General features: G+C 39.7%; 1 protein-coding gene across 9 annotated transcripts in view; it reads left to right on the top strand.

Annotated features, from left to right (window-relative positions):
• Nucleotides 1–17,377, top strand: part of LOC146649282 (discs large homolog 1-like protein) — a 111,623-nt gene that overhangs the window by 51,649 nt on the left and 42,597 nt on the right. For all 9 annotated transcript variants that reach the window (XR_014908099.1, XM_085386075.1, XM_085386077.1 and 6 more), the window contains one exon: nt 16,034–16,087. Coding sequence is in view for 8 of the 9 variants with exons in the window: in XM_085386075.1 (XP_085242201.1) it covers nt 16,034–16,087 (54 nt within the window). In the remaining variant the exon portion in view is untranslated. The remainder of the gene's footprint in view (nt 1–16,033; nt 16,088–17,377) is intronic.

Raw genomic sequence — 17,377 nt, forward strand, 5'->3', positions numbered from 1 at the left:
TGAGAAAGATAATATGCAGAGTGACAGCAGAGGAACTAGTGATGTCAGCTGGCTTCCAGAAACGTTCAAAATCTGGTTCCCAGATTGTAAATGAAATAACTTGTCCGTGTTAACAACCAGGCCAGGGTTTCTGTCACTTGGAAGCCAAATATGCACTAGTTCCAGTTAGTTTTTTAATGTTCTGCATGATAGGTACAAGTGGGTGTCTTCTGATGTTTCTTCTTTAAGAAAGTAACAGCATGAGACATTTTAATGTCAGTACTAACACTGTCAAAATTTCCACATATCCTATGAGCAGCAATACCATAAAATTTCAGTAAAGGTAAGATTTCAGCATCATGATGCTGCAGTGGTTCGTACTGTTGCTTTACACCAAGTAGGTCTTGGATTCAAAGCACCATCTGCTCGGTGCATGGTGGATTTGGGGGCCTTTCTGTGTGGAGTTTGTGTATTCTCTGTGTGTCTGTGTGGGTTCTCACCTGGTACTCCAACTTCCTCCCACAGTCCACAGACATGCAATTAGCGGGGTTAGATTAACTGGTGAATCGAAATTTCCCAAAGGTGTGAATGGCTGTCTGTCTCTGTGTATCAGCCCTGCAACAGATTGGTGGACTGTCCAGGATGTACCCTGCCTCTTGCCCTATAGTCCCCGCCCCTCCTACAATCCTGCATTGGACAAGTGGAAGTAAATGAATAGATGGGACAGTAAGACTTAAAGATATCAGCTTTTCAAGAGCATTTTGTTAAAATGAATTTAACTTATTAGACTCACTCAGCAAGAATGTACAGATCCAGTCTCTATTTCAGCTGCCTGCATCTTTAGGGATGTCATTGTTTCCTTTAGAAATGATCTGTGACACTGTTTTTCCTTGCTGTGTTTTGCTGTTGGTGGGGGCTTTTTTCCCTTCGTTTTTCTTTTGATGCGTGCAGTATAGTGCTGCACTTTCATCATTCCACATGTTGTTATTGTCCAGAATAAAATATGGCCAGGTTGTTGAAAATACCATAAAAACTACTGGTACTAAAGAAGCTTTTGTTATGACAGTTGCTTAGATAAAAACAAGCATTTTTCCTACATCAATTTAGAAACGTAATATTTTCTTTGTAATTTTTATTTGACATTTTTGCATTTTTGCAATAAGTTTAGTGTAAAATGGTCAGCAGATAAACTGGTAAGTAGTTGCTGCTTATCCTCCTGTCTTTGGATCTTTGGCAGTGCTTTAATATGAGTGTGTGGTTGTGCTAGAGTAATAAATGTATTCAAAAGGAACTAATGAGTAGAAGTTTTTTAACACCCACAGTTTTAAGTCACTTTTTTTGTTGCACTGCTGTAAGGACTCCAGCTCCTTCATCTCTGCCAGGATTAGGCAGAGTGCCTAGAGACTGAAAACAGAGTTTGTAATTAAGTCATGGAGGAAGAGATCACCATCCTGGCAGTCACAGTGGGCACACTGATAGACAAAGAAAGAAAGTGTCAGTTACAGTGACTGTAATTGACACCGAGACCACTTTCTTAACAGACAATACCATTACAGCATGTATTACTTCACTCTGAGCTCTGGTTCACAGTTGGAGGGATGCACATGCAGTCTAGTTAACAGAAGCTATGGTTTCACCAGCATGTATGAGTGACACAGATAGATGGGGAAAGAGAGCGCGGTGAACACCACGGCGAACGAACCTCTCAGTAATTGTTGAACCTTGCGCGCTTAATTCAGGAAACGATCGTACACAACATCCCCACAAGTAGGATCGCTTCCTGAGGTCAACAATCAGAGGAGGAGGAGGTGTTTACGACAGTACAGAAGACTCGGCCCTGCTCCTGTTGACCCCACTAACTTTCCTATTACAGCATGTTATCCCACTTGTAGTATTTATGATAAGGAATAGTGGCATGAGATTGAAAATAAGTCACTATTGCAGTAAACAAATCCTCCAGAAATCATTTCTTTCTTGTCGATCAGTGCTTCACATTAGCTGAAGTTAAATCTTCAGAACTGTAATAATCCCATTATGTTATGATAAAGGCCACACTTCTGTGGGTACAACGTGTTTACAGTGTGTTTCTAAGCCATGTTCTTATCGATACGCTAAGACGCTGTCGATTCAGGATGAATGCTGTTTCAAATAGGGATCCACAGACTCTGAATCTGTGGGTTTTTGTTGTGGTTATTTATTTACATGACAGGAAGCAATTTGATCCATATGAGAAATAAGGGACATATTTCAAAGTCTTTTCACCAGCTCCTTGTTTTACCTGCGCCTGAAGCCCAGGTACAGTCTGAAAGAGTGTAGATGTAGTTCATCCACAGAATGAGGAAGCTGATAATAGTAATGTATTGCCACAAGTAGTTTCTTTATGAGAAAAAGATGTATGTCAATGCTTGTATGTCTGTGCACTACTGATTCTGTGGGAAACACTGATCGTGCAATTTTTGAACATGAACAACACTGATGTGTCGCAGCATATCTTATTTGTTAACGTTGTGATATCGGTCAACAGATACATATATGGGTGGTAAACAGGGACATCCATTTCAAGTTATGTTAGATTTTTATTTAAATAAATAGAATTTTCTTGCTGTCAATTTCCTGAATTTCAGCTAAATAAGCTGTTAGAGCTCAGGTAACCATTTGCTATAGAATATTTGTGCTCTATTAAATTTCTGGCTGGTGAAAAAAACTGAATGAAGTGTCTGCCAAGCTTGATCTCCTCTTTGTCTCAGTTAGTTAAGGACAATATTAAATCTTATTATTTTACAGACAGACAACATTTAAATCTTTAACAGCAAAAGCTTGTCAAAGCCTTCCAGCTCCAGCCCAGAGCACATCTCTGCTCTAGTCATAACAGACTCTGTAAATTAATACTGATTTCTGCTGCTGGTGTGTGATATATGATAATGAAGATCTCAGGCTGCAGCCTCACATGTCTGATCACCCACTGGATCCATGGAGACCACAGCTCCTGTTGGTCTTTTTTACAAGCTTTACTTGTGGATCGTGTCAGAGCATCTGCTGCCATTATTCAGTCGATTTGTGTCTGTTTAGAAAAGTCAGTGACATGACAAATAGTACGCGCATTTGTTAACAGGAAATGCCTTTTAAATGCTGTTAGACCTGGTGCCAGTGCTAATTGGACTGCGCACTTCTTGAACTCTTCAGGCCGTATAATTACACCGAAAATGTATTTTACAGCCTTTACCGTAATATTTACCGTAATATGTACCATCAGTTTCAATTAAGATGAAGTGATTCCAAGATGAAGCCAAGCACTCGACAACTGAAGCTTCAAAATACTCTGAATTATACCATTATACCATCAAGAAACTACAAAATGTAACATTTTGTGGGATTGGAAAACTGGACAGCATTCAAAGCTCTATACCTGTGTGTTCATTATTATGACAATTATTTTGCTCACCTAAGAGTCAGTAAATGATTTGAATTTTTTGAGGTGTGGGGCCTCAGTATCTGAGTGGGACACTACATAAATGTAAGTCAGTACTCATGACGTCACCTTCATCGTATCTGTGTGCGTGCATTCTAGCCTCCTCTCAGTTCTCCATCTGTCTGTGGAGTCTGAGGCCTCCTGCTGGGGACAGCCAGGATTACAACCTAGTCTCCAATCTGGAGAGAGTGGAGTTTATTGATTGTAGTTAATTGTTTTCGGAAGTCTGTTCTGCAAATCCTCTCAGCCTCCAGCCAAGATGCTGTCTCCTGTCACATGTCTGTTTTTGCTGTCAAACACTTGATCCTCGCTGACGGCTCTTGATGTGGTCAGTTTTTGGCTTTTAGAGATAAATAGTAAAACATTTTGCTTGAGTGAAGCATGAAGGAGCAAAAAAGACATGGCCCACATCTTCACTTTTTACAGGAAAGAAAGGATTGTGTGAATTCAGTGCTTTGAACATTTTTCATGTGTGTGACTGTGTGTGCGTGTGTGCATGTGTAAAAGAATAATTAATATCTATTACAGTAATTGCATGGAGCACAAAAGGTTTTATACTCAGCAAATAAGGTTGTTTTTTTTCTCCTGGATAGTCGGGTTGTTCTGACCCAGAAGAGAAAATAACTACTCAATTAAACCAGTGTGCAGAACTGATGGTGTAACGTTGGCTGATTTATTATTTTCCTAATGTTTTTCTGTTAAAAAAATTAAATTAAAACATTACATAGTGGTATCAAATTAGAGTGGGGGTAGAAAGCTAAGTAGAGCTTGACACAGTGTAGGCAGGCTGAGTCAGATGATTTCTAATAAAAAGATTTGGGGGTGCAGTGTCAAGTTTGTCCCACCTTTAGTACTAATGGAGTAATCACAGCAGGGACTAGAACCTGACTGACAGATTATACTTCTCTCATATGAGCCTAATCCACACTGCAGCATTGTGGATTAGGCTCTAAGATGTGAAATATCTTATTCTCACATCCTTGTTTCTTCTCCTTGTCTGCCCTCTCCACCCCATCCCTGTATTTTCATGTTTCAGCAGCAGCCTCCACCCCTCCCTACCCCGCCCTCTAGCACTATATTAGTGCTGGCTTCATTTAGCGCTGTGATGCTAACAGCCTATTCTTCTTGCTCATCCTCTTCTGACTGAGCGCTTAGCCTGCAGCGCTAGCAGTACTTTACACAGGGAACACACACACTCTCTCTCACACACACACACACACACACTCGTAACGCACTGGGCCGCTACAACAGGCTTTCTCTCTGCCACCCTCGCCCTCTCTCCATCTCTTTGTGCTCTCCACATGGGTGCTGCTTTTTAATGTGCCTTATCTCTATTTGCTTCTCTTTTGCTTATCAGCTTGGTTTGGGGCCAGTTGTGTTATATATTAACTGACATTATAAAGACATCAGGCTCATAGCTACAACCAGATAGGTGTATGTGTGTGTGCATTTCTCTTGCTCCAATGGCAGATCCTGTTCTTTCCTAAATACCAACTGTAGGCTGCCAGAAGCTATATTTAAACTGATCTGGGAAAAAAAATAAGCCTTTTCTCAGTCACTGTGCACAGGCTCAACTGATATCAGTAGGGTTTTTATAGTCGTATCTATGCATCTACTTAAATGTAAAAAAAAAAAAGAAGGTGAATTTATTGATTTATTTTTAAGTGTTGCCAGGTGTTGACTTTAACCCAAATCAGTTAATAGTATGAATTCCTGCTGGTTATCTAACCAAGTCCATCTAAGTTTGTTAAAGAGACACATACATTTTTCTAAACATGTAAACTGCAAGTTCTTCAATAACCTTGAATATCTGAATGTTTTCTGGGGTATAAGGTTGCATAGGTATATAATTAGTTCCATCTGAACAGGAAGAAAACACAAGAAGTGTCAAGTTTATACTTTACTAAGATTATACTGGTCCTTGGTGCTCTTTCACAGTTCATCCACTGTTAGAAACAAGCCGATTTTTTTCCAACTTTCCTCATAATGAGAAAGTTTGAACAGCAGATGGATAGTGCTTCTGTGTTTCCAGCCAGAGCTGTGTCCCTGAAATGACCCTCTAGCTGACATCATATGGAGCCAAGAATAGAAAAAAGAAAAAAACCTGTCTGAAACGTCGCAAAACAATGAACAACAAAGGAAAAGCTCAGTAGGCCCACAATGCCAAATATCTTTTTTTGCATAAAGGTGCAATGCCACATCCCATATTACTCGTTATTACTTATACTGCAACACCTCTTCAGCGCTGCAAGTGTAGTGCAGTGACAAAGTATTTGCCCCCTTCCTGATTTCTTTTCTTTATTTGTCACACTTTTATGTCTCAGATCATCAAACAAATCTTAATATTAGACAAAGGAACTTCTGTAAATACAAAATGTTTGATTTTTTGTTGTTGTTGTTGTTGTTCATTGATCGTTTATTAAGGGAAGAAAAACCTACGTGGTCCTGTGTAAAAAGCAATTACTCTTCTTTGCTGAATTATTTTAATCCAGTCACATTGGAGGGTTTTGGAGCATGAACGATGTGGTCATGCCAAAGAATCTTAGTTGGCTTTAAGTCAGGACTTTGATTTGGCCACTCCAAAACCTTCATTGTGTTTTGTTTTTTTAGCTTTTCAGGGGTGGACTTGGTGTTTCCAGTCACTGTCCTGCTGAATAACTGAGTTTGAACTTCAGCGCGTGAACTGATAGCTGGACACTTTCCTTGAGGATTTTCTGCAGTGGGACAAATACTTTTTCGTGGCACTGTATGCAAGAAATAAATAAAAAAACACAATTTAGATGGTTATGTATTAAGTTTCCATACCTGACCACAACTGTAAAAGATCAAAGGCGTACCTTCTGCCATAGATAAATTAAAGCCTGAAACATATAATAAGCAACCACATCATGATTCACAAAGAGACAGTGAAGTAGGCCAAGGCATACACACAAAACGCGCTTGCAAACACTGCATTCCAGCTGACCCGGCCTCTCTTGAGATGCTTTAAAAGAGCAAGACAAAGGTTGATGGAAGCGACCGCAATCCACCAATCACAGCACTCCCTTCTTTGTACACACACACACTGTGACTCTGAGCGCTGTATTGCTGTCCTCGGTTGCCTATCGATTAGTTATGCCTGGCTGCTGTCATGTGCAGGAGTCCGGGGAAGCCCCCTAATTGGCCAGTCCGGGAAAGGGAGAGAAAGAGCAAGAGAGTGAGTTGGGGAAAGAGAGAGAAAGAGAGAGAGAGAGAGGTGGATGCTGAGGGAAAGAGGCACCATAGAAAGATGAGAGCAGCTGAGGGATGTGGCTAATTCAATCTATCATACCATGAAAACAAGACAAGATGAGAGAAGGAAGATGATGAGAACTCTTTCAGACCTTTTTTTAAATTTCTGCTGGATTTAAAGAATGAATATAAATCTTAAGAGAAAAGGGAAATGCAATATAGGACTTTTTGGAATATATAAATGTGATGAATGCTGAGGGGCCAACACTTTTGATACAAAACTGGAGTGTGCTGTCGGTGGATAATGTGAATTACTCTGACTGAAGACTGGAGTAGACTAACCACAGGAGTGAGAAATCTTCCATTGGAGCACTGTCTACAGAAACAAAGCAGGACTGGAAGGAGTGGTCAACTTGTCCAAGTGGCTTTCCTGTTTCTTTTTGGGACCCAGCTTTTATTATCCTACTGCTACCATACCACTGAGAGATGGTGAGAGTGTTAAAAATGCTAATAAAGGAGGATGCTTTGCTTTTGACGACTAATTCACACTCAAATCCGTAAGGGAAAGGAAACACGAGTAAAGTTGCCTAAAGAGGAGGGATTACTTTTTTTTTTTTTATTCCGGTGAGATTTACTTATTGACATATGAGAAAAAAGGGCTGAAATACCTACTTTGTACTGGATGCGGAGAGGGATTGGTTGTTCTTGAGAGGCATGACCTACATTATTCAGACAGAAGTGATGGTGAGGAGCATCTCAGTAAAGGAGAGAGTGTGGTAAGCGATAAATAAAAAAACAAAACGTAAAGACGACAGAGAGGATTTCTTTGTGTTTTTATGAATCTTTGTCAGTATGAACACTTATTTCCACAGCCATGAGTTTTGTTGTAGCCCTAAAAAGCCCAGCGGTGGCACCACAAAGGGCAAATCTGGCAAAGGGAAGGCCAAGTCGAGCAAGAGCCACTCTCACTCGAAGCATAACCAGAATTTATTGCAAGTACAGACGCCGAGTAACCAACTGCAATCTTCGCCTCGACACTCACCAAAGCGCCACCCGCATTCACCAAAGCCAAAGCAACGGCATCCGCCAAAACAGCTCACTCCGTCTCCCTCTCCCAGCTACTACCACATAGCGCCACCATCTTCCAGTCATCAGCTATGCCCGCCATCACCAACTTGCCATCTGGCCCCACAGTCCCCAAACAGTCTATTTCCTTCGCCAAGCCACCATCAGCTTCACCTATCGCCAGGCCACTATCACTCCCCCAACCACCACTTGCTTCACCTGTCAGCAAGTCATCATCAGCTGCAGCATCATTCTCACAACCAGTATCACCCATCAGCCTCGCCCAGTCACATGCTCTCTTCACATTCGACTCATCAAATCTACCACCAGCAGCAGCAGCTCCGCTCCCCCAGTCACCACTCACTGTTCCAGCAGTACCAGCACCACCACCACAACTGCCCTTCTCCTCTTCCTCATGCCTCCCAGTCGCTTTCTATCCATCCTTTTCACTCTCCACAGCTCCCCTTGTATTCCGGGCTGGGGGGTAATGGGTGGAGCACACTTCCTACCAACCTCGCCAACAGGGGCTGTAGAGGGAAGTTTCCCAATCTTAGAGACAGCGTGAAAAAGAGTCCCATAAAGAGCAAAGGCAAAACAGGAGGCAGGCTGTGGCCCAATGACACGTATATCTGGACTGCACACTCAATGGAGACACCCCCACATGTGCCACTCATACACCACTTCCCACGAATACAAGCCCATGTACAGGTAGGTTATAGGTGGAAGTATGTCAGACGTGGACAGCAAAGGCGGGAACAGCGTTATTTCCCATCTATCTCTACTGAGTGAGATGCTGATACCAGAAACAATTTTCAGTTATGCATTGTGCAGATGCACTTGTGGTGGATTTTGCCTGTTATTAGTGCTAAATAAAGTCATGAACAAATACTTCCCGCTTTTTTTGATAAGCAGTCAAGCTAATGATTGATTATAAAAGAAAATTAATCATTTACTATTTCATCCTCAAAATTTCAATAGGTGTAGAAGTAACTATAGCCTTGGTATCTAGAACTAGGTTTGGGATGGGGGAGGGTGTCCTGCATGTACTGTAGACCATTCTGCTAGGTGGATTTATTGGTATTGTAAGGAAAGGGCCACCTTTAGTCCATTGTATCATTTGAAAGATAACCTCATGCTAACTACAAAGAAATCTGTATTATTTCTTTGAGTGTATCACATTGGTCTGTAGTTCAGTTTCAGAGAGCATATACTTCTACTTAACATATATTTCTATGTCACTATTTTCCAGCTATTTTATTGGCCACTGCATTTTGGGCAAATTGCTTTCTTAGTGTTTGTTTGTAGAAAGATCTTCAAATGAAAAGCTACACACTTATATAGGGGTGATATAGAGAGTGCGTTACAAAAAGGGAAAAAAACACATGGCAGTAGAGAACGAGACATTCACTGATTTTATACAGGACACTGTGTCCTTTACTGACATAACATCTGATAAGAGCTTCAATTGTATGGAAATAATAGCATTGATTACTATGTTCAAAGTACTGCTAGAATCAATATAAACTGGCTACATTAGTCCCTAAAAGAAAGATGGAACAGTGAGCAAGGAAGAAGTGTAATTTGTGACAACAGCCTCCTTCAGACTCAGAGTATTGCTATCTCATTTCATTTATTTATTTATTTCACACTTGGTACAACAGTTTCCACAGTTAGTTCTTTCAGACAAACCAACCACACTTTCTATCGGTAAAGCACTGCAACCATGTGTGAATAGGAGCAGGAAGAAGAAAATATTCTTATTAAACCCTGCCCCCTATCTACAATACAACTTATATTGCAAGTGGGCACCAAAAAGCAAGGAACAAACTAACATTTATCTCCGGTCCTAACGCAAACCAAACAACAAATTTACAATCAGAATATACCACTCCACATAGTAACAAGGATAAAAGATAAGTAAATAAAATAAAATGAGGCAAAAAATAATGGAGGCAAAAAATAATGGATCCTTTTTTAATTAACTCCAATTTCGTTCACGTTCTTCATATTGAGTTATCGTTTTAGACATGCAACACTTTTTAAAACACTATAAATTTATACAGTTCTTTAAATTATAATGAAGAGAGTTCCACAGTCGTATACCCCTAACCGATCGACTCATTAATCTTTGTGTAGTCCTAGCTAGCTGATGCTTAAAATAAAATTTGCTTCTGCTGTCTTCTCCCCCCGAACACATTGAAAATAATCTTTGTAACTTAAAAGACAAAATTTTATTTTTAGCCTTAAACATAATTAATAGTGTCCGTAATTTCACTAAATCTCCTAATTTTAATAATTTCAATTTTATAAATAATTTATTTGTATGTTCTCTATATTTAACGTTATGAATCATTCGTATCACTTTCTTCTGCAATAAGTTTAGAGGTTTTATAGCATTCTCATATGTATTCCCCAAACTTCCACACAGTAACTAAAGTATGAGAAAAACAATGAAAAATATAAAATGCGCATTGTTTTGTCATCTAATAAATCTCTTACATTTCCCAAAATATAAATGTTTTTAACCATCTTCTTTCTAATACTCAATATGTGATTTCCACGTCATATTTTCATCTACTATTACACCCAAAAAGCGAAATTCAGCAACTCTTTCAATCAATTCTCCATTAATGGACATAATGACTTCTTCCTCCTTTACACGATTGCCAAATATCATGAATTTCGTTTTTGTCAGATTCAAAAATAATTTATTTACATCAAACCATTTTTTAAATCTTAACATCTCAGAAATCATAATTTCAAATCTTTCAAATTCACTCCTGAGCAATAAACATTTGTGTCATCTGCAAATAAAATAAAATTTAACCTTTTTGATACGTCACAGATATCATTAATATATAAATTAAAAAGTTTAGGTCCCAAAATAGAACCTTGAGGAACGCCACATACAATCTTCAATCTTTCAGAGGTATTGCCGAGTTAATGTACATATTGGGACTTATTTTCTAAATAACTCCTTAACCAATTCAATGCCACTCCTCTCACACCATAAGTATACAATTTAGAAATCAAAATAGAACGTTGTAACGTGTCAAAAGCTTTTTTTAAATCAACGAATACCCCGACTGTGTATTTATTATTATGGGTTGCAGATGAAATATCGTCAATGAAAGTCAACAATGCTAATGCCGTTGATCTATTTTTACGAAAGCCAAATTGATTTTCATTTATTAGTTGATTTTTTTCAATAAAACTATCAAGTCTTTACGCAAAAAGTTTTTCAAGCACTTTTGAAAACTGTGACAAAAGAGACACTGGCGTTATTAAAACTATGCTTATCTCCTGATTTATATAAGGGTATCACTTTTGCCACTTTCATTCAATCAGGAAATACTCCTGATTGTAACGAGAGATTAAAAATATAGCAAAGAGAAATACTTATACAGTCTAAAGTCTTTTTAATTATAACCATGTCTATACCATCACAGTCAGTAGATTTTTTATTTTTAAAGTTTTCTACAATTGCTACTATTTCTTTTATGGTAATATCAGCTAAGAATATAGAAGTAACCACTCTACTTTCTCCTTTCTAGACTTCCTCATATTCTGGGTCGTCATTTTTTCTAATTAAATTTGCTAAAGTAGGTCCAACATTTACAAAAAAGGAATTTAATTCGTTTGCTACTTCAGTCCTGTCATCAACAACTTGACTATTCTTAATGAAATAAATAGGCCGATCTGAGGGTGTGTTCTTGTTACCCAATACTTACCCAATATTCCAAATGCCCTTAATATTATTCTTGTTTTCCTGATGGGAGGTCTACAAATACATTGGCTGCTAAAAGCAATCTCCAAGTGTTGTACTTATATCTGACCACAGTGTTATGGACAATTTAGAAGCATAAGGTCACTACAGTATTGCTGCCATTATCTTGAAGCTTCGAGTGCTTTGCTGATGTTTTCCACACAAAACTGCACTCTGGGCTGTCAAATGAATTGTAATATATTCATAGCTTGTCTCTCTTTTACTCTGAGGGATACTGGAAGTAATTCAGAAATACAGAGAAAACAGATTTAGAGCAAATGAAAGGTTTCAAAATAAAGCCTGCAGTCAATGGGACAGCACTGAACGATGATGGGCGCAGTGCAAGAGCGATTCCCAGTAATACAATCAAAAGAGCATAGCCATCCATGTGTAACAGGAAATGTGTCGTATTATATAAACAGTGTAGCTCTCTTCTACTTGCTATAGTTATTGCGGACACGGTGATCACAGAGTTAGAAGGTAGCGATGGTGTGATTAGTGTGATTAGAGTGGTTGTTCTGAGTGGATGGAGTCATGCTCCATCTGATTAAGTTATCTGATTTTCATTGCTTGTTAGGAAGTCAGAACGAGCGATGATGTTATGATTGTATGAATGTTTGGGTCCATGTTCACCTCTGTGTACAGCCAGTGTGAGTTGGTTTTAGAGAAACGCAACACTTTGGCCTTTGTATGTGTTTTGCGCGTTCTTCCATATGTGATTGTGTGTGTGTTAGATTGCTATAGGATTCTTGATTTCTGTTTCTCCAATCATGAGTCATCTGCTAATTAATAATTACGTTGATGGTTTAGAAGCTGATTAAAGCCCGCTACACTAATGGAAAATCATTTCCCCAAGTCTACACACTCGCGCACACACACACACATATGCAGACCTCCTTCAGGACCTAATCACTTGTATGTCTCTCTGTGTGATAAGACAAACGTGGGATAGTCTGGATCTCTCTCTAAGCTGTCCTGTGTTGGACTCAACCAACCATAATGCCATGATAACACAGCTGGTGTAACACCCCTTATGTAACGACTGACAATCACTTGCACAGGATAACTAAACACTGTCTGGATATGGATGTTTTGTGTGCATGTGTATTTGTGCACCGAGTGCTTGTTTGTTTATATTTGCACATTTGTACTTTTGGCCTTTTCATGTAACACAACTCTGTCCTCACACACTCAGACACACACAAATTCAAATATGTATTGATGTTACATAAGGGTGCAGTCTGACATGGCGTGCCAATGGAATCACCAGCTGAGTGACGGACTGGATTTGTCGCTTTGTGAATGGTGCGCACAAACAGAGAAAGAGACACATACGCAGAGCTTGTCTGCACTGTGCAACGCTTTTCCTCTGCTGAGGGAGTCACATAAGGTTTAGGCAAAGCGGTGGACTAGCATGCATAGTGGAATAAATTCCATACTGTGGTTAATAGGTGTTAATACAGTAGCGTCAGCTGAGGTGACTCCGTCAGTGTGTTTCATTGTCTAAGACTATTAGAATAAACAATTAACTGGTTATCTTTGTTGGTATTAACAGGTTAAGCCTACACGATAATTACAGTGACAAACAAGTTTTGGCTGGTGAAAGTCAGGAGTGTAGAGTCTGTCGTCCACAGGCTAAAATCTGGCCACCCCTCTGACCACCACACCCAACCAATGGGAAAGCCCACAGGGGGGCTGTGCATATACTCAGAACTGGAGTTACATTCAGTGAGTGTGTTTTTTCTAGCAGAATTTTTTCACTGATTGATTTTTCTGCCACCATTATACCCACACACTGACACATTTTGACAATGCAGCTATCCTTATCCTTATTATAATCATCATATGAGCTTTTACATATAAAAAACAACTTTATCGATTTTCCTAGATTATTTTTGTCAGCTGAGGCTTACATAAAAGCGATAACTTGAAGTAATTGTTTTTAAATCAGGAATTTTAGCCTACTCTTTATATTGTTGCTTCAGTTCATTGAGGTTTGCAGGCGTTCATTTATGCCTAGCTCTCTTTAGTTCCTGCTACAGCATTTCAGTCAGTTTGAGGTGTGGACTTTGGCTGGACCATTGCAACACCTTCACTCTTTCCTTTTTCAGCCATTTTCTTGTACAATTGCTGCTTGTGATTGTGTTTGGGATCATTGTCCTGTTGCATGACCCAGTTTTGGCCAAGCTTTAGCTGTCGGACAGATTGCTCCACATTTCGCTCTAGAATACTTTGGTATATAGAGAAGTTCATGGTCAACTCAGTGACTGCATGATGCCAAGGTCCTGTGGCTGCAAAACAAGCCAAAATCATTAGTTTTCCACCACCATGCTTAGCTGTAGCTATGAGGTGTTTGTGCTGATATGCTGTGTTTGGCTGTGTATTGTGGCCAAACATCTCCACTTTGGTTCTGTCTTTCCAGAGGACATTGTTCCAGAAGTCTTTGTGGTTTGTCCTGATGCAGCTTTGTAAACCTAAGCTATGCTGCCATGTTTATCGACACAAGGCGTTCTCCTGGAAACCCTTTTCAACAATTCATATTTGTTCAGTCTTTTTCTAATTGTGCTCTCGTGAGCTTTAACATTTAAAAGTCTAATTGAAGCCTGCAGAGTTGTAAAGAGGCATTCAGTTAACCCCCCCAGACCAACAAAATGCTAAAACCAAATGACAGGTGGTCACACATGCCAATGACTAATGAACCAAGTGCATTTGATTCCACTCAATGCCACCCCTAGATAAATAACAGCTTCAGCCAGGCCACCCCTATAATATCGGTCCCTGGTTACTTTGTTACAGGTTGTAGTCTCAATGTGTGCATTTGTTTGGGATCAGAAGTCATTAAGTTTTTTTCTTAAATTTCCTTATGTTGATGTGATTGATGTGAGCTTTCTAGTGGCAAAGGATAAAGAGGGTTGGTGTCCTTGTTGCAGTGATCTGCAGTGTGTTTTTCTAAAGCTTTTAAAACTGTCTGAGCTCTCTTTGAAAAGCAGCAAACTTGAGAGATCCTATTTTTGCTTTAGGTATACATTAACATTTGAATAGTGTTCTCCTAAATCAAATAACAGTCCAAAAATATTTAATACAGATATTTTCCTCTTCTCTGACATAAATACAGGTCCTCATACATCCTGACGACAACAGCTGTACCTGTCAGCATGGCCTCAGTGCCTCATTATGCAGGACTTAACCTGCTGTGTCCCAGCCTCCTTGTATCTATGTCTCTCTGAACCTTACTCCAAATTTCTTCTCACGCTGTTATTTATTTAATTTTTTTCTTTTAAAAAAAAATCCTGTATCCTTTTTTTTCTCCACTCTACATTTCTCAATATTGTTGACCAGCAGGCGGATTTCACTCCTCCCACCATACCTATAATCCTCCACACCCCACACTACCCCCTTCTGTTCCCTTGTGGGATCAAGCATCCAGCCAGCTTGACTGACAGTTCCACATGTGGCAGTGAGAGAGGAGGGGGTGGGGGGGAGGCGACAGGGTGGATGAGAGGTAGAGATTAGTAGAGACATAGATGCTGTTGCTGCTCTGCTGCATGTTCATGGTTATGGTGGCCTGTTTGGTTCTCTTGCTTGTTTGATGCTAGTTTAACTTGTTAGTTTGGCAACTTTTTTTGGCGACAGAACAAGAAGCGGAGTTCTTAAATGGACTGGCACGCTGATCGCTGGGCTGTTTGAGAAGTCTAGAGCCAGTGCTAAAGGTGGACGTCAGGGCACTAGATACTCTCTGGAGAGAAAGTGAGAGGAGACGAGGGAACAGGAGTCAGTAGGTTGGAAATGGAAAGAAAAAAAAGGTGTTCATGTTCTTGCAAAATGACAAAAACGACATCCTGTAGGTATTAGTGAGTTTCCTGCCTTTTGCTTTGCATGTGATTAGAAAATAGGAAATGGAAACCAGTGTCAGTCATCTGCAGCTGCCACAACCCTAGCACAGATCGGTCCAAGCCTCTTCTTTAGAAGGAGACCGGGAAGAAAGAGGAGGCTGATTTTGGGTGCAGAAGAAAGGAATAAACACTTGTTGTAGAGTGCAGAGCGCGCATGGGAGTGAAGGGGAGATTGCGGTCGGTGGATTTATACAAAGCAGATGGATCTGGGAAGTTGACTTAATTTAAGAGATTAAATATGGATGACCTACAATAGGATGGTGGTGTAAAGTACTGTGCAGCAGTGTACAATGTTGTACTATTTTACTATTAGAAAAAACGTCTAAAATGTATCGAGTGTTTTGTGGTCCAGTTCTGAATTTTTGTTGAGACACTTTATGGCACAGTGGCAGAGTTTTAGTAAGTTGTCCTATAGCGTGGTTTGCCGTGTAGTACTGTAGTACTGCCCAGTATAAGGGCTGTGCAGTATGTCATGCAGTGTATGCCGTCGCTCCAGGGTGGTAATCTGTAGCAGATGTACTCGAAATGCTGTACCAAAACATGAGACGAGTAAGTGCTTATTGCTGCTCTCTGTGTGTTTCTCTTTGTTCTCAGCAAGAGTGCTTTGATATTAAAAGTAATTAATAATAACACCGACATTCTCTCTTTCAGGCCAACCCCCCTCCAGTGGTGGTCAACACCGACAGCGTCGACACCCCCCCATATGTGAGTACGGCTTCAGATATAAGGCTAGACTATAATTATATTTTTTAAATAGTAAGGTTGAATATAAAAACTTTACATTGAATCATTGTCTTTAGTCCATTAATTTAGTGGGGTTTTTTTCTTGCCAAAAAATGTGCTTCACATGTGCAGTAATTTGAATATTTTAGAAACAATTAACGTGCACGGAGTTTTAGGTTGAAATCTCACTTTAGAATTACATGAATACAGAAAATCAGTATCTGTGGTTGTTAGATAAGTTTATTATGTAATTACTGTGGAATTAGTCCCTGCTGAACTAAAACTGAAATTAAACACAGGCAGTGAAAGATTTGTGCGCTTGCAGGTTTCACTTATTATTTCGCTGATATCATTTATGGATGCTTTTCTCCAGTAAGGACTAACTTTTCTGACACCTTTAGAGACCAGGGTATTCTGGAGCCAAAAATGCGCCAGGTGCATTGCTATGTTATAATACACATGCTGTGATGCTATGATATTGACACTTGTAATGATGGTTGTGCTTCACAGTAAATAATCCAATAATTTTAAAGGGTTTCAAAGGAATCTAAGTTTTTCATCATATTCATAGTAAGTTCAATTCCATATAATCAGGCAGCACTCACCACTATGTGAATAGTGTCAGATATTAGTAGTCACAGCGTACATGGTGGCTGATGGATGATCGTGCCCTCTGTTTGAAACGACAGAAATTCACAATCTAAACTAATCTGAGCGCACAGAGGCACAGATTACAGCCAAGGGGATTACATGGGCCACTGGGATGCCGCTCGACCACTGTGTTTACGTGTTTATCAACTATGTGTGTGTGCGTGTCATCTCGCCCGCAGCAGCTGTATCTCCTAGTTTCAACTGAGCCGGACTCAAAATATATTGAGATCAGATTTAATTCTGTGCTCTTTACATTCAGTCTTAAAACGTGGATGTTAATGTGATTTATAGTACAGACGGTCCAAGCTGAGCCATGTGATTGGCCCACGGGCAAGCCATCAGGGATGCTCTTAAATATGACATCATAGACGCATCATCGCATTACGGATCTAATCTGCGGGATTCATGCATCAGTCATAAATAATCAAATTCCTAAATTCTCATTTCTTCAGTTCACATACTTGTTGCAGTCTGTCGTACCTACAATAGGCAGTGTGTTAGTGATCAGATAATCAAGTCACATTTTTAGTTAGAAGTAAACAAACGTTGTCAAGCTCCTACTAATGTTCAGAGATAGCAGCTTACTTTGGTGTGCTTCAGTGTCTGCTGCACTAAGACAGG

The sequence above is a fragment of the Rhamphochromis longiceps genome, linkage group LG17 (assembly GCF_057381845.1).
Source record: "Rhamphochromis longiceps isolate RC_006_pf linkage group LG17, R_longiceps_female_GT1.1, whole genome shotgun sequence".
Classification (NCBI taxonomy): domain Eukaryota; kingdom Metazoa; phylum Chordata; class Actinopteri; order Cichliformes; family Cichlidae; genus Rhamphochromis; species Rhamphochromis longiceps.